Source organism: Lissotriton helveticus, chromosome 7 (genome assembly GCF_964261635.1).
Source record: "Lissotriton helveticus chromosome 7, aLisHel1.1, whole genome shotgun sequence".
In the NCBI taxonomy this organism is placed as follows: Eukaryota; Metazoa; Chordata; class Amphibia; order Caudata; family Salamandridae; genus Lissotriton; species Lissotriton helveticus.
In genome coordinates, this window is record NC_136068.1 from 780,077,661 (window position 1) to 780,101,753 (window position 24,093).

Consider the following 24,093-nt stretch of genomic DNA (forward strand, 5'->3'; position numbering starts at 1 on the left):
TAAGGCATAAGAATAATAGAAGAAGGTCTGGGTGGAGGCATCATAGAGAAGACTGAATCATAGAATGGACCCTTGAGGGCCATTAGCAAAGGTATGTCAGAATGTCGATGACAAAAACATTGTCTCACATACATTTTGTAGATTAAATATTGGTAACAACTTGGTGTAGATTTTCTAATATTAAACTCTATTGGGGCAGTATTTTTGTAAACAATATTTAGGACAAAATTGTTTGGTCAAGTGGGAGAGAATATGGGGAGCCTGGAACACGTATAAGGGGAATATCTGTACTCCACCTCGGACCGTATCGGATACAGCTTCTGACTGAGGGTGGCGGGTGGAAGGAGGCTGCTCGCAACTGTCTACCAAATATACTGTATTGAATGTAATGTGATCATGTGTAGAATAATATGAGAAGAGACGTGAAATGTTTAACATACTGCAACTTGCAACCGCTTGAAATTATGCCCTGTTATCAATACAAATAGTTAAAAGAAATTGTTTGGTCAGTTGCCAATATGGTCATGATATTGTGGTACAATACTTTTAGACCTGACATCCTTGGCGTGATATTCCCCCAAACCTTTTGCCGTTATGCTTCCTGTTTGCTCAATTAATGTTTGTTGGCTGCTAACCAGTGCTTAATTGCCTGTGCTCTCTCCTTCAAACATGGAAACATTGGCCTACACCTAATTGGCACATTTAATTTACTTGTAAGTCCCTATTAAATGGTACAACATGTAACCAGTAAATTACATTCTACCAGTGGGCCTGCAGCACTCATAACTCCACCCATGAAAGTAGGCTTTTTAAAAATATGACTCAGGCCTGTCACTGCAGTCTGGAGTCAGTTTTAAACTGCCATTTCGACCTGATTAAAAACAACTTTTGTCAGGCCTAAACCTTCCTTTTTTATACTTATGTGTTAACCCTGAGGTAGGCCCTAAAGGGTGCATTGTATTTAAAAAGTAGGACATGTATAATTAGGTTTTACATGTCGTGGCAGTGAAAACCTCCTGAAGACATTTTTCACTTTTGTAAGGACTAACAGTGGGTTACCCATACAAACAATTTAACACCTTGACCGCGGCGCCGAAGCCGCGCCCTGTGCTGGACATTCCAGAACAGGGCGCGGTCGTGACGGAACCGTTCCGTCATCAGCACAGCTCAGCCGTGACTGATGACGGAACGGTTCCGTCACCAGCATGGAAGGGGTTAAAAGAACTTGCAAATTGAGTCAATACCTCCTTTCCCATTAATCATTAGCATAATAAATAACACTGTCCTAAATTCATAATAAGATCTGCCCTCTTAAAAGACAATACAATCAGATAAACAACCACATTAAATCTCATTAAAAGTACACACAATAACAGATACAATCCAAATTCGTTCACTTTTGTTTTAAATTAGACTACTACAATCAAGGTGATTGTGTATCTGATGTATGTTTAAGTCTTACCCCCTATTAAAAAAGAGCTACAATAAAATATATAAATTCATTAGGCAACATTTGTAAAAAAAGTTAAGGCAGGTCTAATTATTTCCCTCACAACAGAGGTAAAATATACCATTGCCACAAGTATCTAAAGTGCCCACAGAACATTATAAAATGCATAGTTTCTTGATCGGAGAAGGAATTGTAACAACAAGGACCTACATTTTCAACTTTGTTCCAAACATGAGGCTCTGCCCAAAAATACATTTAATTTAAATCTTGTTAATGAAAATCGATGGTGTGGGTTTGTAACCACTGTAAGTTATGGTTTGATGGACGTAGATGGCTTCAGGGTAACCATAAGCTCGTACAGAGGCTCAGATGCTTTATTCATCCCCCTCATCTCTCTCTTTTCTTGTACTACAGAAATATGTTGCCTCATGACCCACAATAAGTCAGCACGGACCATCCGTTCTAGCAACCTGGATAAATCAGGGCGTTCCAAATCTGCAAATACCGAGCCAGGGAATACTACCAGCCCTGTCCAGATTCATAGTTCTTCAGTATAGCCTGATTCAATCCCAACTCTGTATTTAACCATATGGAAATCCATCTAAGCAAGAGTCGCAGAGTTAGCAAATCGGATATGTATCCTATCCCTAATTCTTCACGCAGGATATGAGAAGGGATGGATTGAGGCATAGATAATAAATGTCTCATAAATTTATTTTCTATTACTTGTAGATCTGTGGCCTCTTTGTATTCCCAGATATCGCTATCATAACGTGCAGTGGAGATGCATTTAGAATGATACATTTTTATCAGGGCTTTATTGGTCTATGCTCCTGAAAAGGAAGAAAAATCAAACACTGAGGTGGCTACCCTGGCCATTGTTTTTTTTAGCTCTCACTAATGGGACCCATTAGCCTCTCTCGTCAAATATGATCCCAATGTAAGAAAAGGCCTTTACTCAAGTAATCTCAGGTCCCTATAGGATAAATTTTTTTAGTCCCATGCTACTAGAGGACATAACCTTTTTGTGTGATTTGTTATAGTTGGTACTAAAATCCAAACTATTCATAAAAACTAACAAAGTACTTAAGACATTGTTGTAGGCCCACAGCATTTCTTGCTATCAACACTGCATCATTACCATGTAATAGGGCAGGGATAAAATGTGATGCTGCCGTTCTTTACATACAATACATAATGTTGCACCCAAATTATTTATATTTAGTGTAAACATGAGTGGTGCCAAGATATATTCCTGTCTCACCCCCTCCCCCGCTGAAACATAAGCTATAGGGTAGAGCTCCCATTCTGGTCATATCTTACTACAGCAGTCAAATTCCTGTGAAGTTCATGCAGAAAATTCACTATGTCCCTTCCAATTCCAATGTTAAGGAGGATTGTCCACAGTTTACTCCTATTAACTATTCAAATGTTCATGTGACGTCCATAAAAGCTAAATTGATCGAGCCAGCCATTGGCAATTGTGTATTTCCCTATTATCATCTGTAAATTCAAACATTGACCTAGGGTGCCCATTCCTGGCCTAAAACCATACTACAATTCAGTTGTTTTCATCCAGCCACATAGTTAACCTGGTGAGAATAATACACCCCATAACCTTAACCACTGAATCTGTCAACGATAAAGGCCTATAGCATTGCGGGTCACATCTTTGCCCATTTTTTAATACATGTATAATTAATGACCTAGACCATGACTGAGCAATATCCATTTTACAGGCGGCTTTAAAGATATTAGTTTTAAATTGACCCAATTAATAGAGTCAAATTCATACAAATCAGCAGGTCTCCATCTGGGCCTCGGGTCTTGTTTTTGGACAGGTAAATAACTGCCTCGTTCACCTACTCCTCAAAGAATTCCATGTTAAAGTTACATTGAATGCACTCCCCATTAATGGCTATGACTTCTGCAGGATCAAAACCATGTATCATTTTAAAAGGCTGCCCCCAGTTATCAGGAGCAATATGACAATCTACTGCTCCTCTACCCTCTCCTGTGAAATAAGGGTGATTAACCATTTCCTAAAACCTGACACTACATTTTAAAATATTAGGCTGAAGAGGTTGGTGTCATGCTTCTTTTCTAATTTAATATTTCTGATCTGTTTTTGCCATTTCATATATTTTCCGACACAACATGACCTATGAATTACTTCTGGGAGTTTATGTCAAGGCTGTCAACACATTTTGATGATCCTCTGAACATTTATGGTCAAACCATCTATGAATAGGCTCCTTATTCTTGCTATGCAAACAGCTTAAACACTTTGAAACTTGCTTACAACCCTGTTAAAGGCGTTTAATAATGCTTCTGGTTGACAGTCAGCCTCTAGACATACATGAATGCCCCATCCAAATGAAATAATTAAATTATCTAAAATGGACTCAAGGCCAACCATGTTCCATTTCAATCTGCGACCATGGTCAATAGTATTGATATCCTGGGTCACTGGCCCTTCTTTGGTCAGTACTTCCTCCTCTTTTCTCCATTCTATTCTAAGATATAATGGGCTGTGGTCACTAAACTGATTCCAAGTGACCCCAAATTACTTAACAAAGTAAACTAAATAGGCAGAGATAAAAATATAATCAATAGTGGAAGTAAGACTGCTACCGTTAAATGTAGAGATGATTTCTAAAACTCCCAGATCTTTATCATTCTGTTACGCAAACACCAGATTAAGATTAGCCAAAAAAGCACTAAGGAAATCTCCTGCTCTCGTGTGTTCTACATGTCGATGTTCATCTAAGGTACACTTTTCAATAGCTTGACATGTGGAAGGAGATGTAGCCTATTTTTAGGATTCGTTATCTAATGGGGATACACTGGGAAAACGTACATTTCTATCTCCATTTCTCAATGTGGCTCGATCCCGCTGGATAGGGGGGTCTAGGGTATGAGGGGCCTTGTCCGTCTCAGAAAATGAACCCCTTTATCCAAGACTCTTGTTGAAATGTACAAGGGTCTGCCATGTGTCATACTCCAAGGCATTTCTGTTTTGTTGGTACTGTTAGAATGGTTAATGTAGTGTTGTTTCTGAGCCAAATTGATATGATTACCATGGTACACATTTGCCAATTGCAAGGGAGTATGCATATTATAGCGTGGGTTACCCTATTACATTTAATAAGTGTTACCTTTGGATTCGGTGCAGAGAGAGATGTGCTGTTTAAGCTCAAATTAATTGTAATTTAAAACCTTTTTTAATGGTGATTGCAGATTTATAGTTACAATTCGGAAAATACCACTGTTAAAAGGTTGGCAATTCATGTCCTAACTAACTATGCCTTCCACTAGCCTTCCACAAGTGTCCTGGGACACAACTGTGAATGGCTCTGCTGTTGGGATTTGTGTATTGCTTCCAGACAGTAGCACAAAGGGGGCCTTAAGTGTGGACAAGATGGGCCATCTTGATAGAATGACTGGGATGGGGCTGTACCCAGCACCACTTGCAATTTGAAGGCCTTTTCTCCTGCACACACAAAGAAATCTGACACCAGGACTTCCCTGCCTTTTGCCACCCCCAGACACTGTGGAGCCTTGACAGGGAAAGGGGCAGACATTTCCAGAACCAGTTGTGGGGGTACGACATGGTGTCCCCCCGCCACACACACACAAAGTCTGGCACCAGATATAAATACTGGACCTCCTAAACCACTCGTCAAAACACTCCTAGACTTTTGGAAGTTGCAGAAGAAGGACAGCCGTGCTACCAGAGGACTCCGCTGCTGCTTGAAGGACTGCCTTGCTGTCTATGAAGGAGGATTTGATCTGCTTGCCTTCATCCCAGGTTACCAAGAGTGACACCAAGGGTCAGTTGGCTAACCTCCTTTGTGAACTGCAGGACACAGCAAGTTTTAGAGGCCTCCCTGCAATTGCCCAGCTGACCTTCTGATTGGACATACAAATCGGCTTGTCTGAGCCCTGCTGCAGGCCTCAGGCCTCTGCTGCAGTGAGGACGGATCCTGAGAGGTGCCCCTCAGATCCTGGACCCTTGGCTGGCATCAATGAGACTTTCTCCTATAAGAAAAGATGAAAGTCCTTAAACTTGGGTTCCTCACAACCACAACTGGGCCCATTCGGGCCAAGCCCCTGACATCCGAGACAACTGCCAATCCGGAGCTCCAGGTGGGACCTGCTCTTCTTATCAACAGCAACGACCAGCAACATGAGAGCTGCACTTCGCACTACAGCAGTGCTGCCTACAATGCCCGGCTTGCTCTTTGTGCTACATCAATGACCATCCACGGCTCTCGAACTGCTCCTCTCGGCCTCTTCCACCAGGAACGGAAACCTTTGCGCTGACTTAGAAGGTAACTTTACAGTGGGACTAACCTGGTCCCTGGGCTCCATAGTGGTTGGTCTATAATTGTGACTTTTTCCTAGTCTAGTGCGCTAATATGATCACGAGAGCAACTTTGTGTTTTTAGGTGCTACTGTCACTAATAAGGTGAAAATATAATAATCACTGTTCTAGCAATTTGTATTGTGTAGTTCTGGAATAATTTTATTTATTTAAATGTCCGCTCTGATCCAAATTGGTTTGGGATTTTTTTTGTGTTGTGTTTTCATTTTATATCTGTTTGTGTGCTGCCTCTAAGTTAACCCTGAGCCTGTGCAAGCTACTAGAGGGTTAAGCACAGGTTAATTTAGTAACTTTGGTGGCGCACCCAGACAAATCCCCCAACCAATAACCCCATTCCTTACACATACCATTTGCAGAGCAAGGGGCATAGCCAGGAAAATGCATGAAAACATAAATAAAGGCCAAGTATATAAAGTGTGGTGAAAGTAAGCCCCAAATCTGGGATCATTGCATAGTAAGTAGGCAGGGCCACATAAACCAGGTTCCTTAATGACTCACCCGGACCATTTACTGGCTTCAGTTTGAATAGAAATATATTACTGGCAGTGCTAGTACATAAAGAATTTCTGAAATAAGAAGGTTTTATCAATTTCCTCAATATTTTCTGGTAGAGGGCCATTCAAATTTTAGTAGCAGCGATCAATGTTGTGAGGCAAACCGTGAGAATAAATGGTGTAAGAGGCTGTATCTTCATGAAGCTCAGAGTTTGTAGATGTCGGCCATGCTTACTGGAAGTTCATGAAGGCTTTATGAAAGGAAGGTAATATGAAATGTTTTGCTGCACTGAAATGTACATCAGGCTGCCATGAAGACACCTTGGGCTTTAATAGGGTGCCAGTGAAGAAATGAGGAACATATTCATATGAAGAGCCAGGAGAGTGACACAAATAAATCTGTAAGCATCATTACTTGTTCCAAGATAAAGTGGTTGAAGTCTTTTAGCAGAAGATGATATCATATACTTATCACTTTGCCTTAATATGTAAATAAAAGGAAGCTTGATCTTCAGCATGAAGCCCAGTGCCTGTGTATTTCACAGATGGCTGAAGCCTAGTTCAAAGGAAGGGTTAGACAAAGGAGGACACATTTGAGAGGAGAGATTGGGTTATATAAGGATTTCGTTTTAGTCATGTCGCCTTTCTGCTATGTTTAAATATCTCTAAATTCTGACAATGTGAAATGATCATGCTTCCAATCAGACTCGCTAAACAGTTGAGGCAAGCTGTAAATAGGGCCAGTATGGACCATCTCATCAATTGCCTATTTAGGATTTTAGGGTATTTGTTGCCCACATGGTGCTAATGCTGGTAAGGGTTTCAGAAGCATAAGGATGTTAGATTCTATTGAGCTATTAAGTGTGCCACCCAAAACACATACGTAGGTTGATTGTGTGGTATATCATTACCACTAGGCTACCATGTTAAAGGTTTAAGGTACAATAATATTCAGCCCTCAACTAAAAGATTTGGAGACAGTTCTCTCTATTTTCTGGGTACAATGCACATCCGCTCTGATTGCTGATCGATGTGCTTTTGTGTCCATAATACTGGACTAATACCCATGACACCCACGCTGACAGAGCCAGCTGCATAAGTGTAGAAGTCAGGCCTCCCAGGTGTAGTACATCAATTACTTTCTTCACAACATAACTCACAATATTACATAGAGTTTTCTACTTCAGAATATTTTTCCACTAATTGATTCACTGATTGGATGGTGCAAATCATCAGTGTTACATTTGTATGACAGTGTGAATGTTGTTTTAACAATGATGAAGTAAGCCTTACAGGGAGTAAGGACCCACTGGCAAGTACATCGATAAACATCTACAAGTTTGTGTCAAAAACATGTCTACATATATCCAAGACACCACAGATTTCTTGATTAAACTTCACAATATCACTGTTCCCCCATATCAACCTATTATTCTATGCACCATAGATGTAAACTCTTTATATACATCAATTCCTCAAAATCTGGGATTAGAAGCTTTGGAATCTGCCCTGGTACAAACTGACAAACCAACAGACTTGCACATTTTCATTCTTGAATTAATGCAATTTACGCTGCACCATAGCTACTTCAAGTCCTCCAAAAATGAACATTACTTGCAACTATCTGGAGTGGCCATGGGCAACTGTGCCGCCCCAGCATATGCTAATCTATTCATGTACCTATTCCAGAAACAACACATATTGAACCATCAAGATTGGCAACCATTTCTATGTGCTTACTACAGATACATTGACGATATTTTCCTCGTTTGGAAAGGTGATGAAACACAGCTAATCAACGCCATTGATTCTCTCAATCGCGTAAATGACCGAATCCAATTCACTTACAGTCTCAACACCACAACTATACCTTTTCTGAATGTACAAATTTCATTATCCAACAACCAATTTGTCACATCAATATACACCAAGGCCACTGACCGCAACAATTATCTACATTATCGCAGCTTTCATCAACCAAGTCTAAAACGTCATTTACTATACTCACAACTCCTTCGCGCTAAAAGAATTGCATCCACATCTGATCTATATACTCAGGACAGTACCATGATTACCGCCAAATTTCACCAACGGGGATACCCAAGAGAATTAACTCAAGCTGCAGAAGACAGAGTATCAACGAAATCAAGACAAGATCTACTTAAAATGAAAGAAAAGCCTTCAAACACAGACACACGTTCTGTTTTTGTATCCAAATTCTCCACGCAATCTAAAAAAATCAAAGAGTCTATTCGCAAGCACTGGCCGTTACTACAACTAGAAACAGACTTCAATAAAGTGTTTGATAAACCGCCCATTTTTGCTTACCAGCGTTCCAAAAACATCCAATCCTTGTTGAAACAATCTACTACAGTTGGACACATTACCTTTAAAGGCACGATACCGTGCCATAACTGTGGACACTGCAGCAGCATCATTCCTGGTAACATACTACCTCACCCTACGCAAGGAACACCCATACATCTTCAAGTAAATGCCACCTGTGGCTCTATGAATGTCATATACATGCTAAGATGCCCCTGTGGCCTCCCATATGTGGGGAAAACAGAACGAAAAATCAAAACAAGATTGACTGAACATCTCAGTAATATCCGTACAAAGAATCTAAAATCCTGTGTAGCTGCTCACTTTGTTCAACATTCTCATAACCCAAGCCAAATTTGTTTCCTGATCCTTGAAGTAGTAGACAAACACATCCACAAAGACAACAACAAAAACCTGCTGCGACGAGAACTATATTGGATACACCGCCTTCATGCCTTGCACCCGAAAGGGCTTAATGACAGACTGGAATATAGTTGTCACCTATAATAATGTATATATATGGTTGATCTCTCTTTGATCTCTCTTTGTCCTTTTACTCTTTTTGTTCCATTACATATCTCACTCATCTTACGCTCCTGATTACTTGCACCATCTGTTCATTTCCAGTTTGCATTCCTCCCTCACTACAGTTTTGTATTCCCCTTCATATTCACTTCTTCACTCTTCTGTCTATCCTTTATTTCCATCACGCTCGCGCCTTTTCCACCATGTTTAGAGCACCCTGATGCTCCATGTTAATTTCATGGTAATCCTCATTTTTTCGTTATTAATATTATTCACTATCATTCTCTCTCCTTTCTTTTTTTCTTCCTCACCATTCTACCACAATCACCGTTTCCTTGGGTTGTCACGTCTTTTTTCCATCTTCCCCCATCGACGTCTAGTCCGCTTTCCATGAGCACCTTTTACATTCACATCAAGGAGCATGTGCGCATGCTCGGCGTCTTCCGGGTTGCCGTTTACACGGACCGGACTCCCCCTTCAACACTTCGTCGGACTAATCGTTGTTCCTATGGTCGGTAAGTGACCATATGATTGGCACCATTTATTATGTCCCTTAGACCCGCATGATCGTTTGTGCCACGTTCTGTTTTCACTCACCATATCACTCGTAATCATTTTCCTTGAGACCCGCATTATCGTTTATGTCACGTTCCGTTTTTATTCACTTCACTTTTTTTTTTCTTCAATTCTTTATTTACTTGGCACGTCCTGTCAACACTATTATTATTTTTCCAGGATTACCACATTACCTTAGTCACGTTAAGAATCCACTTAGAGATGCTTCTAATGATCACTGTATAACATCGACCACAACGTGGAGTGTCTTGCTCCCTTCCTTTCGTTGTTCTTTCTTTTTCACTTGCTTTTAGACACACCGTTTTGTAATACTTACTAGTTCGATGGATGCATGATTCCGAAGCACTTCACATCTTTTCTGCAGACACCAATCTTATGATTATATCACGAGTTCACTGTATCTTAGACTCCTGAATCATTTAGCGCCCTACAGACTCCTTTCCTTCTTTACACAGATTCCCCCCGAAGAAGTGCAACTATGCACGAAATGCATCGGGCATTACTAAACCTTTGGAACACATTTTCTTCATGAACTTGGGATGTATGATCGAAACTGTTAGGTATAATCAACATCATCATATGACGCAATATGATTGAAATGTGAAATTACCGCAAGAAATCGAAAATTGAATCGAATAAAAACTATTATGATCGTAACTACCTTTGGAATACTAGTATACAATTAAATAACACACTGTCGTGCATTGAAGAGTGCCCAGGGACAGTCCTTACTCCCTGTAAGGCTTACTTCATCATTGTATTCTATAGCACCTACTGGACCCAGAAGGTCACCTACCTGAGCACCTATAACCTTGGTACATATTTACCCTTCAACTCACTTAATTTACCCAGGAGTGCTGCGGTTTCAAACTTTTAAATGTTGTTTTAACACCAGTTGACAGGTAAACATTCCAACACAAAATACCCAACATTGGTTCAATCAAGGTACTTGGATCCTTAATCCTTAAGTAAATAAACTCTCTTATGATGTTCTTCGATTTTAAAAACCTCTTTCTAACTACTTTCACCACAAACCTTTAACCACTATGGCCAGTGCAACAAACTCATACAGGAAATTGCTATACCTTCATTCTTGTTCAGAAGAAGGCAGTTTTACTGCTTGTGCCATGGGGATCCCACCGAAAGGATCCTCCCTCTAAGTGAGCACTTTAGGCTTTTTAAATTTGAGCTACTTTTCAGTTACATGTTCTATATACCATACTTCTTGTCCATTTCTGTATTGCTTTATCGTGTTTTTGTTTGCAGGGTATGGTAAGTCAAATATTGAAACCTGTATAGAATACTAACGAATAGTTTCTTACCTGTCGGTGTAGCTTTGCAGCTTGAAGATCTTTCTGGATTCACTATGCTGTACATTATTCTGCGGTCTAGTGGTTGGGTCCGGAATCGTAGTCTTTTCTTTCTTTTTTATATTTTTCGAAGCCAAGGTGGGCGTCGACTTCGTACTTCGTACTTCCTGTCACGTCGGCACGCTTCCTGTTGAAGCTCCAACCTTTGGGCGCCATCTTCGGATTCTTTTTTCTTGCTTTGTGTTCTGTTTGTGAATCCTTTGGCAATGTTCTGTATTTCTTTTCAAGTAAGTGGTTTATCCGCTTTGTCCTTCAAGGTGTCTGCTTCCGTATTGTCCTTGTATTACCACCTGCTTCTCCAGCCTCATCTTTCTGGCGGAGGTGGGTGGGTTCGCTAGTGAATCCAGAAAGATCTTCAAGCTGCAAAACTACACCGACAGGTAAGAAACTATTCGTTTTGCAGCGAGAATCTTTCTGGATTCACTATGCTGTGCGTAGACTTTGTAGCGTTTTGTTAAGTTTGTGGTGGTTGGGTGCAAGATGAGCGTTGGTTGTTGAATATATGTTGAAGCACCTTCTGTCCTACTTGTGCTTCCTTGTTCATTTGTATATCCACACAGTAGTGCTTAGTGAACGTGTGCATTGAAGCCCATGTTGCTGCCAGGCATATGTCTTGAATGGGTGTGTTAGCCAGGAAATCTATTGTTGCCCTTTTTTTCCTGGTAGAGTGGGCCCATGCCCCTTCTGCTAGTTCTTGGTCTGCCTGTCTGTAGCAGAATTGTATAGTTTGTGCGATCCATCGTGCAATGGTTCCCTTTGTTACTGGTCTACCCAGATAACTGCTTGCGAAGGACACAAAGAACTGTTTTGTCTTCCTGTGTTCCTTGGTTCTTTCTATGTAGTGCATTACTGCCCTTCTAGCATCCAGAGTGTGCAGTGCCCTCTCTGCGCTTGTGGCCGGTTTCTGAAAGAAGCTTGGTATTTGTACCGTCTGGTTGATGTGGAACCTTGACACCACCTTTGGCATAAAATGTGGGTCAGTTCTCATCACCACCCTATTATTGTGTATTTGGATGTAGGGTTCTTGTAGCGTTAGCGCCTGTAGTTCGCTCACCCTGCGCAGCGAGGTGATTGCCCCCAAGAAGGCTGTTTTCATTGTTAGCATTTGTAGGGAGGCCTTATGAATGGGTTCAAAGGGCGCTTTCATGAGCTCTGTTAGGACTAAATTGAGGTTCCATGCCGGTGTCGGCATCCTTTTTGGTGGTGCGATCTCTTTGCCCCTTCCAGGAATCTCTTTACTATCAGTGATGTAAAGAAGCTCTTCCCTGTTTCTCCTCTTGTGTAGGCTACTATCGCAGCTAGGTGTACTCTTAGTGAGGATGAACTTAGTTTTGTCTTCAGCAGGTGAGTGAGATATCTTAGCACCATTGATTCCCTTGTCATCTTCTTGTGTAGCTTTTTCTTGCTGCACCCTTGTGTAAACCTCTTCCATTTTGCCACATAGCACCTTCGTGTGCTAGGTCTCCTTGCCTCTCGTAGTACCCTCAGGGTGCTCTCAGGTAACCTCAGGTGTGCAAACTCTATGTCTTCAGGAGCCATGCTGCTAGGCTGAGGCTCTCTGGCTCTGGGTGTAGTACTTCTCCATTTTGCATGGAGAGTAAGTCTTTCCTTTTCCCGAACTTGTGGGGTGCCCCCTGTGCCATTTCCATTATCTGTGAGTACCTAGTCTGCCTGGCCCACTGGGGTGCCACCAGGATCAGAGTCATGTTGCTGGTTCTGCACTTGTTGAGTACTCTGTGTATCAGTGGTAACGGGGGAAAAGAGTAAGCAAATGTTTTCGACCAGCTTATCCATAGGACATTCCCCAGGGATCCTTCCCCTGGTTGCCTGGGTCTATTGTCGGTGTTCCCCATCTTCTGAATAGCCTTTGCATTTCCTGGGTATTGAGCTCCCACTCGTGGGATGTCGATGTCTGCCTGCTGAGCCAGTCTGCTTCCACATTGTCCTTCCCTGGTAGGTGTATGGCTAGCAGGTCTATTTTTAGTGGGATGGCCCATCTCCATGTCTCCTGTGCTAGGTTCGATAATGGGGCTGATTGTGTTCCTCCCTGCTTGTTGATGTAGAACATCTTTGTTGTGTTGTCTGTATGGATCAACACTCTCTGGTTGTACAGTTTTGTCTGGAAGGCTTTCTGGGCGAGGAACACTTTCTTTAGTTCCAGGTAGTTGATGTGTTTGACCGCATCCGCTGGAGTCCACAGACTCCTCACCCTGAGCTTGCTCATGTGTGCTCCCCACCCTTTCTGGGATGCGTTTGTGGTGATGGTCACCGTTGGGGTCGGTGGTGTTAAAGGCTTCCCTTCTGTTATGTTCTCCTTGTTCCACCACGACATCTCCTCCTGCACTGCGTGTGTTACAACCACTAGATCTTCCCAACTTCCTGTAGCTTGTGACCATTGTTCTTGAAGCCATTCCTGGAATGGTCTAAGGTGGAGCCGTACATTTGGGACCAGATGTATGCAGGAGGCCATCATGCCCATTATCTTGCTTGCTGTCCTCACTATCAGAGCTCGCCCCTTCTGGTAGAGGCGCATCTCCTTCAGCAGGGCCAGTGTTCTCTTGTCGCTGGGAACACCCTGCTCTGTATGGTGTTGATCTGTGCTCCTAGGAAGATTTTTACTTGCTCTGGTTCCATTGAGGATTTCCCCCAGTGAATGGAGAATCCCAGGTCCACCAGTGTACTTGTCACACGCTGTGCGTGTTCTTTGCATGTCCTGTGTGAACTTGCCTTTATTATCCAGTCGTCCAGGTAAGGGTATACATGTATCCCTTCCCTCCTTAGGTGCGCTGCCACTGCTGCGAGGCACTTTGTGAAGACCCTTGGTGCGGATTTTAGTCCGAATGCTAGGGCTCTGAACTGGTAGTGGTCTTTGTTGATGGTAAATCTCAGTAGATGCTTGTGCTGCCTGTTCATTGGGTTGTGCAGGTAGGCATCTTTGAGGTCTATGGTGGCCATGAAGTCTCCGTCCCTTATCTGAGAAATGACCTCTTGTAGGGACGTCATCTTGAACTTTTGCGTTTTTATGTACTTGTTTAGGAATCATAGGTCCAGGATGGGTCTCAGTGTTTCCTCCACCTTTGGTACCATGAAGTAGGTTGAGTACACTCCCTTGTTCCTTTCTCCGTATGGTACTGGTTCGATGGCCTCCTTTTGAAGGGGTTCCTTCACTTCCTTTTGAAGTAGCTCTAGCTCCTTTCCTGACTGCGCCTTTCTTTTTGGTTTCCTGTTTGGCAGTGTCTTTTCCAGTTCTATGCAGTATCCGAACTGTATGATGTTGAGTATCCATTTGTCTGTGGTTATCTTCTTCCACTCCCTGAAGAAATGACTTAGCCTGCCTCCTACTGGTGTTACATGTTCGTTGATGTTTTGTCCGTGTAACCCTGTGTTGGTCTTGTCGTGCTCCACCCTGGGAGGAGTTGCGTGGGTGGGCACATATTGCGTGACGGAGTCACTTAGAGGTGGGTTGTTGGCCCCCTCTTTTATTTTGTCCACGTCTGTTCGCCCTCCCGCGAAGGGACTGGCCCCTTTGCTGGTAGTGCCAGGTTTGTTTTTGATATCCTTGTTGTGTTTGGCTGTCCCCGTTGGTGGGACTGTTGGAGAGTCTGGTGTGACGTTCCTGGCTGGTTTCCACCCCTTCCGTTCAGTCTCCGCGACAGAGTACCCCTTTTTGTCCCCTGAATTGTAAGGCCCCCATGGACCTTGCAGTTTCATTTTCTTTTTTGAGCTGGGTGAGCTTTTCATCGACCGGCGTCCCAAACAGTGTCTCCCCATTGAACGGGTGCTTAGAATGTTGTGCTGCACCTCTGGTTTGAAGCCTGAGATCCTGAGCCAGGCCTGCCTTCTCTCCGTGATTCCCAACATCATCGGCCTGCTGGACGTATCAGCTCCATCCAAGGCTGTTTTGAAGCAAGACTTTGCCACATTTTTCCCTTCTTCCACAAGGTGTGAAGCTCTTTGTTGGTACTCTTTTGGGAGGTGCTTGATCAGCTGTCCGATCTCGTCCAGAATTTGGTACTGGTGCCTGTTCAGCAGGGCGTTTGAGTTTGCCATGCGCCACTGCATCGCTCCATTTATTTCTATCTTCCTTCCGGTTAGGTCCATCCTCCTGCTTTCCTTGTCTGGTGGTGGCCCTGATAATGTTGGCACATTTGCCCTTTTCCTGGCGCCACAATAATGGAGTCCACCCTAACTGATCCTCGGATGTAGGGAGGTTCCTTAGAGGAGTGTTTATATTTCTTCTCCGTCCTAGGCGTAACTGACCTGCATGTTGCTGGTTCCTTGAACGCCTCCTTCCCCCCTTGGTTCCAATCTAGCCCTGTATGGTTCTCATGAATTTGAGAACAGGCAGTACCATCTATTCCATCATAATGAATGGATATAAGCGAGTAAAAGAAGGGACTGATATCGCGGGCCGGTGAAACTACAAAAATGGCCGATGTGATGTCATTTTGTAGTCCCGCGCATTGATTTTATGCCTGTTTTTTCGTTTTTTCGTTTTACATTGATGGTCAGCGATTCGCCTCGCAGCATCAGGAAGCAATTGACCACAAATAGAATGGCTCCCTAGAGGAAGAGTCGATTGCTCAGCTTGGTAACTAGCAATTATCTGACAAAAACGGGGCATATACACACGAAGGAAAGGTAGTTCCTTTTGTTTATACCAAACAAATACGCCCATTTTTCTCCAGATCGGTGCCTCCCCCAAGCCTCAGGATTGTTTGGTGGCACCGACGGAGAGGTAGGAATAACAGGCACCTTAACAAGCAGATGATATATGTAACTAGCCTTTACCTAGAGTTAAGAAGAGGGTTTGCCTGTGATGAGTTGATGATTGAATACATTGTTGAATCATCATATACAGTAAAAGAACCAATTTAACAGGGTTCTTCACATGGATAGACATTAGTGCTTACCATTAAATGAGTGAACTTTATACTTTATAATTACAATTTTGAAATGGATTGTGTGTGTATGATATAAGACAGGCATTATGTATTTGATGCAGGTCGAATGGGTGTGTATTGGAGACCAGGGGTCCTCTAGTACTGAGTCTATCTGTGGACAAGGATGACAAACATAACAGGGATTTGGGATAGGTATCTTTGGATTCTACTAAATTAGTGGAGATTTGATGTCTTCTCCCTGTTTGCATCTATTTTATCCATAGAGCGGGGCCTCGTATACCTGAGCACGGTCCAGGTGAGGTGAGGTCCGGTCCCCTGTCATTCTGGGTGAGTAAAATGTAATCATTTATTTATTATCAGACATACAAGATATTGTGGGGGCACTTGTATTTGCGACTATAGTAACACATGGTATTAATAGGATAATTATTTTTCCACAGATTGCTTGTTACATCCATTGACATGGAGGATTAGAACAAAAACTGTTGGTACAGGTTGTATCGTTTTCAACCTCCATTATCTGTAACTTTTTCACAATTTAGTTTGGTGCACTATTTGGTTCACATTTAGTTTTACAGTAGCAACAAGTTAAGAGCAGTGGCCCTGATGAAAGCCTAGGGACGTTTTGCCCGGTAGGCAGAAACATGTTGGCCCATATTGCGACAGATATTTGGTTCATACTGTCGTTTGCGCTGTTCCTGTTTTTTAATTAGGGGATGTGCCTTGCTTTTCATTAAAATAGTTCGTTTAAGACATATCACCCTATTTTAATTCACCCCTGGTTAGTTGCACTGTGTTTTCACAATTTCTGTTCTACCATCAAGAATTGGCTATCAGTTGGTGGTTCATAGTTAACTGTGGACCAGATCCAGTATCAATAACTTACTGTGTGGCATGTGGTCTCGATAATCAAAGGACCCGCCAGTTCACAAGTTGGACGGCCAAATGATATGACTGATTACCTGGTCTGTTTGATGGTTATCCACCAAGATAAGATGTGGATCTTGTCGATCAGTTTTTCAAGTAGTCTTACACTTAGTGTTCTGAGTCTATTACACATGTGTTTCGCCTTTCTCTAGCTCCTTCTATCTTTCCTAAACAGTGACTGTAGCACTCACTGACATAGTGCAATCAATGTCAGTTAGGCCGGAATGATTGGCTTATAGACTTCCTGGGTTCTTTGTGTTGGTTCAGAACAGGTCAGAGATCGTCTGGGACACCTAGGAGGACTTGAGCCACCAAACCCCAAAGAGCGTGAGAGTAGCGGTCCATCAGACAACAAGGATTAATGGACCTGAAGGCCAAGATAGTGGAAGAAAATACCCTCTTCCCAAAGATCTCCCTATCAAGGGAAGTAGTCAGAAAGGTATCCAAGGTCGTCCAACTGGTAGATGTCTGTACCACTATGCTTTCAGGGGAAGGGTGCTGAGACAAAAACAGAGGGTCGCCTGTGATAGGGAGGTGGCATTTCGAAATTTAGCGATTGGCTGGGGGGACAGAGAATGGGTTTGGCCCTGAGCCCTAAAAGAGTATCTGTGAGTGCCTCATTGAAGGATCGTAGGGGCTCAGTAGATGTTTGCCCTGTCTGGGGCACTTACCTCAAGACATTGGTTTTCACCTGAAAGGTGGGAAGCTGGAGGTCAAGAGCTTTAGCTGCCCTACTTATGCCCATTATGAAATGTCTTCTCTTCAGTGACAGGGCCTAGGGTGGAAGGAGACCTATAAAGGATCACTGGCTTCGTGTAGGTCGTCTAACCTATTTTCTTCACTGTATGGTTGACCTATCTCATCACCCTCATCACAGTCGTTGTCTGAATCTGTGTCAACTAAGAAAAGCAATGTATGGGTTCTTCCTTGTGAAGGTGGTATGTCAAGTGGGAAATATTGCGCTTCGATGGGAATCGAACACAGCCTTGATTGGGGTTGTAGTTGCACTGAATAGGAGTCAGAGAGCATTATGGGCACCTCATTCTCCAGCACCAATGGAGTCAGCATCAGGGCCGAAGCTTCATAACCGGCTTGGAGCATGGTACCAGAGGCAGAGTTGCAGTAGTAGCCAGGGGAGGCCCAGTGGCAGATTCAGAGGGTCGAACGGGAACTGAGGGGAAACCCGCCTGCAGTATCCCAGATGGAGGAACCCTCTGCTCCTTGGGTCCTAAAGGCGCACCAGAGTAAGGTGGTAAGGATCTGAAGAGTCGGAGCATGGCCTCGCAGTACTCTTCGAACTGGCTTGTGTGCCGCAAATGGCCCTGTAAAGTCAGGTTGAGTCAGGATAAGTTGAGGAATTAAGTCCAACGCCGACCGACTTCAAGAGCGAGATTGAGAGGACTTTGCGCCTTCTCAGGAGTATGTGAGTGGGAAAATGCCAAGTCCCACTTGGATTAGTTATGTTTTTTTTTTACTTTCCCGAAGACTTGGAGAGCGACAATGATCACCCACAGTATTGACACCTGTGACTTCTGGACTGGAAACAGGACCAACCGTACCACTTGGGCAGGTTTAATTGCAGAGTCTTTCACTTCATGATCTCCTTCGTTTTCATCAAACTGCAGTCACTTCAGGACATAGAATCGTGGCTAGACCCCATGCACTACAGGCAAACTTGATGAGGATCTGTCATAGTAATTTGTTTGCGACAGTCCTTACAGGGCTTAAAACCTGTAGTTTTAAGGATCCCAAGGACACTTTCACATCATGTAGCATCTGCTTACCTCCCTCTGTAATTCACCCCATGGCTATTCAGTTGGTCCTATCAAGGCGCAATGTTATTCTTCACCACCCAATTCTCATTTGTTTCTTACTTCCATGTTGTGTGTGGTTCCAGTGTTATAAAGTGGATCTCTCTTCTCAAAAGAATCTTGGTGTTGTGAATGCCATATAAAAGGAAATGAGACCTGGCATTTTCAGCTCAAGGGAACATTAGGCATACAAAAGACAAAACGAGGTGCAGCAAGTGTTTTTGTTAAGCACTGAAACCAGGTTTAAATCCAGATATATTTACTTGATTAATAAACAGTGAAGATAATGAAAATCTAATGATTTGAGTTTTTGTGACATTGGATTGTCTGTATGCCACGAATTTGAAGTCTGTAGGCAATTGTTAACAGAGGATATCACTTTAGGGCGTTGTTTTGCAGCCTGCTACGGAAATGTAAATGTTTTTATGAATGTTATCTTTTTTAGATACATTTCCGAAAAAAATTGCGTCACTTGTGCATCCCATAAGTAAACTTTGTACAATTACAGAAAATATTTGTGCACACTACAGTTGTCAGTTACTTAAACTTTAAGCAATAACAGTTTTGTTCAGAATAAAATAATTTAGGGAAACATGGCAAAATATGAATTCCCTTATATATGTCATGCACAATCAACTCTAAGATTGTAATAGTCCTTTCTTTTTTTTACAAACATTGCAATACAACTCAATATTGTCTATAATCATCGCGTGGCAGAGCATGTAGTGGACTTAAACGCCTCTTAGATGCGTTCAGGCAGATTTACAAGCCCCATGCGCCACATTTATGCCGCTATTGCATCACTTCTGTGACGCAGCGGCGGCGTAAACCATGCACCTCTTTGTGCCTTACTTACAACGTGATGCATCTACGGAGATGCGTCACGTTGTAAAGTCCTGCGTTCCATCGCAGGAACGCCTCGTAAAAGTGACGCAGTGAAATCTACAAGATTTCACGGAGTCACTTTTACGTCCATGCTGCGTCAATACCCTGCGCCTGGTTGAAACAGGTGAAAGGAGTGACGCAGCATGTTAGGTATAGGGCGCCCCTGAGCATTGCTGGAGTCGCGTATAGCTTGCGACACGACTCCAGCAATGTGCAGACCTTATGCCACAGGATGCGACACTGCATTGTAAATGCGACGCATTTGTGGTGGCGCAGGGAGGGAATTGCGTGTCGCATCTGTTCTGGCGCATCCCTGCTGATTTGCAGAGATGCGCCAGAACTCATAAATCTGCCGCCATGTCTTGCTCTTGGGTTGTGCTCAACTGACAATGAACATTGCCTGCATTTGTAAGCAAGGGTCACACACAGCAAGATGGCTTAGGGTGGTTGAGCATTAATGTACATAGATACCAAACATTTGTCATACTATGGTCAACGAATAAAACACTATTTACCAGTACGATGCTAACAATAAAACAAGGCACATACTTTGTTGTGGACATAATATGTTCTTACCTGTTAATGAAACTGTGTGGCTGGAATTGTTAAATGTTTGCACTTGCTCACATGCTTTCAGAATGGAACTTACACTCAGAGAATGAGCTGTAAAACAACAAAATTAGAACATTTTAGAGGTTATATTTTCTAGAATTTAATTCCCTTGCCAAATTTTTTTCAAATGTTATCCTGGTTTGCTCTTTGATCATGGGAAGTAGAACAGAGCTTATGGTTTTAAAGCCCATCCATACTCTTGTCTCAGTCTCCTTCGGAGTATAATTTCCACTGCCTATAATTCTTCTTGCAGAATTGTATTGAAATATACCTATTTTTCATGACTTTATTTATATAACATTTTAGTATGCTGGCTATAATTTGTTAAACAAATATTATTTGTCACTAAAAACTGCCATTTCTTGAAAATACTTGTTAACAACCAGAGGCTCTTAACATCTACATCAAGGTTATTCAAAGTTAGTCCATGAAAACAAAGTCTATATAGTTTGGATTTTTTTAAGAGGAATTTCTGAACAACAAATCACTTTGTTTTCAACCAACTCTTGTAATTAGTTTATGAATATCTATATTTGTTTTGGTACTAAATAGATTCATATGCATAAGAAATCAAACATTTGTATCTAAACTCATCTACTTTTCTGTCAGTTAGTTATTTTGTTCCAAATCTACTTATTACTCTTTTGGGGAAAAGGACTGAATCTGATTTATTTTGGCCAAAGTTGCTACAGTTAGGGTATTTGGCTCCATGTACGAATGGCCTTCAGAGCCACTTACACAACAGGGTGTTGCAGATTCCTATTTCGGAAAAGGTGCAGATTGTGGGTACAAACATTAAGCATCCATGCATTCGAAAGGTGGGGTGATCCTTTGGTTTCACTTGGGGATGGGCCAAGCAAATTAAGATTTGCCCTTCATCTTTATGCATCACACATAGATTTTGCATAAGTTACAGAAGTACAAGTATGAACTAAAGAGGCTCATATGGACGCACTGCATATCTGGAACCCATAGAAGGGTGTACTAGGGTGACAAACTAAAAGCTAGGTGAATAAACCGAGATGCCTCAACAAAACATAGCTATGGGTGTCTGTGTTCAAACCCTTTAAATACAAATTAATTCTGATTAAAATAAATTATTTTAATTTTTTCAATATTTCAATTATATTTATTTTTTATAAATCCGACTATCACAGACTTCTCTATTCATATTGTTGCTTCTTCAAATGACACCTTTTTCAGTTTCTCCTTCTTTTTTCTATTGAAAAAGAGATTGAAATTCAAAGGACCTGAAATAATCTATAAACCTAGGAATGTTTTTTCTAAAACAAGAAGTGATAACCACCAATGCTTAACATAATACTCTACTAAAGAATGTTATGAAGTATGTAAGTATAAAACTGCAAGAAGAGTGAGAGTTATGTGAGATCGCAAAAACTGTACATGGCATTATAACTCCTTAGACCCCTAATATCAGACCACATATTGAGTATAAATATGGAAATGCCCTATATTTTGGTTCTCCCACATGTTTAATAAATATGCACTAGACGATCGAAAATTGGCATTTTTTCCACCTTCTCTTTGTTATCAAAATAATTGAAGGATAAATTGGAACCATACATTCTTTGTCTTTCTTTACACATTAGCAGTCTACAACGTCTTCACATTCTGTTTTAGCTGACATGAAATAGTAATCTTTGAGGTTCCATGCTGAATTTCCTCCAGACAAAGCTTTGTCTAATGTCTTGTTATTTCTTCTTTAGAAAGCTGAGAATCCTGCTACTTTCTATACCTCTAGCATTAATTATTTCACTGATACTTGGGTGTGTTAGGGATCAGGGAGGGGCACTGATGTAAATTAAGGTAAGGAAAATTTCTCTTGAGACTCTGCATATGTGCCCCATCCCACCCCTTGTGACTTTACTCTGTACTAACAATGAGAAGGGATTGCACCTGAGGAGAGAAGGGAGGTGAGGAAACAATAGTTATAACCCAGAAAATTGGTGACACTCATGAACAGGAGGCCCAGCGCCTTCCACAAATAAGCACTTCAAGAATAGCACTGAAGGATCAAGTAGAAGTCCCTACAGTGGCGGAATCACTCTTTATGATGTCAGAGCATATAATCGGGCGACCCAACATATTAACATAGAGGATTGGATACATGCCCCGAGAGCCAACCCGGCTTTCTGATCAGAAAGATTGATGCTGGTCAACCCCGCATTTCTTCCTTACTTATATGGCAGCAAAAGAAAGGCACATTTTCTTTCAGCTACAAGGACATTGTTAGCAGCTTGAGGAAATCCACAAATTGCCTCAAATGAACAAATAATCTCACAAAAGAATCACCCCTGTTGTGAGGCAAAATGCTCAAGGAAGTCACTAAATTTAAAGGGAATTAAAGCATGGTACAATATTGAAATATCAAAGTTGGGCGATCTCCTGGAAGAAGACACGATTAGACCTTTTCAGAGTCTACAAGTATTTGTATTAGCCCACAGACAACTATTTAAAAACACGCAACTCAGACACGCATTACAAACAGAGGACCTGGTGTCGTCAGAGATTCCCGAATATGCCTCCCTAGAATGTAGACTGTTAAAGGGTGAACTGGGCAGAGGGGTGGTCTCTTCGACCCACAAAACCACCATCAGTAATATGCCAGCCAAGCTAAGGCATCTCAGGACAGAATTGGAAGACGACCTAATGGAATTAGAGGATATTGACCGGGAGGCAGCATTGATGCACCCGTAAATTAGTAATTAAGACAGGATTACAGCTAATGCATATGAAACTCCTACATCAAATGTAGTATAACAGGATCAGACTACTTACAATGAGACGTGCCTGCACCCCAACCTGCTTAAAATGGAACACTGCAGAGGGTACGTTCCTTCACACAGTCTGGGGATGTAATAAGGTACAGATATAATAGGCAAGTAAAGCAAGGAAATTAGGCTGGTTCCCTAACAGCGATATCCCAATGACACCCCAATTTGTGATTCTGGTAATACCCAATAAGGTCAAGCTGGAAGAGTCTAAGTTGACATTTTGTATGTTGGGATTGTTTGTGGCTAAAGAAGATCCAAGCAAAAATGTGAGGTTCTCACTAAATCCCCAAAAAGCTGGAATAACAGCAGGGAATGAATCTTTATATTGGGGCTAAAAACGTAATATATGAAGGTAGAGGCTGCCCTTACAAATTCCAAAAGATATGGGGCTAGGAGTTGAACTACTATTGAGTGGGAGACATCCCGTGGTAACAGAAAATGCTGGAGAAGAAACAGAAAAAGAACAACAACAGAAAGAGTATTAAGAGAAGCAGAGGCCATACATTGTCCTTCAGTGGTATAGACTCAAAACTAAACAAGCAGTTATGGTGTATAAATATAAAATGGTATTAATAACAATTGTAATTTGCACACCTGGGCTTGGACATGTGTCGCCCTGCTGCTGGCAGTTTTATATTACTCATGGTAAAAAGCAACATTAAAATAAAAACTTTAAAAATCAAAGGCAGTGAGATTAAAGAAGGGATACAAAGAGAGTGAAATAGAGAACCAGAGAGAGAAAATAGGATAAAGGAAGTGTTAACAATTGTGTAGGATGATGTGTACATGGACCAAGTATTGTGTGTGTGGGTAACTGAGTGGGCACACATGAGAGAGCAATCAATGGAATGTTATGGCTCTAAAGGAGAGCAGTCAAGTATAAAAGCATTTTTAAAAGAGATTAAGTAAAATGGCCTCAATTAGAGAAACCTGAGAAGATTGATATGCACAAATAAATGAGAAACACAAAAGTAGCCAAGGGAAGAGTTTATTAAAGAATTACTGTAAAAGTCCAAGAATATAAGTGAATGT

General features: G+C 41.9%; 1 protein-coding gene across 1 annotated transcript in view; it reads right to left on the reverse strand.

Moving 5' to 3' along the window:
* LOC144767042 (protein bicaudal C homolog 1-A-like) overlaps positions 1-24,093 on the reverse strand; it is a 195,406-nt gene that overhangs the window by 90,879 nt on the left and 80,434 nt on the right. The window contains exon 10 of the mRNA XM_078650679.1: positions 20,231-20,317. Coding sequence (XP_078506805.1) covers positions 20,231-20,317 — 87 coding nt within the window. The remainder of the gene's footprint in view (positions 1-20,230; positions 20,318-24,093) is intronic.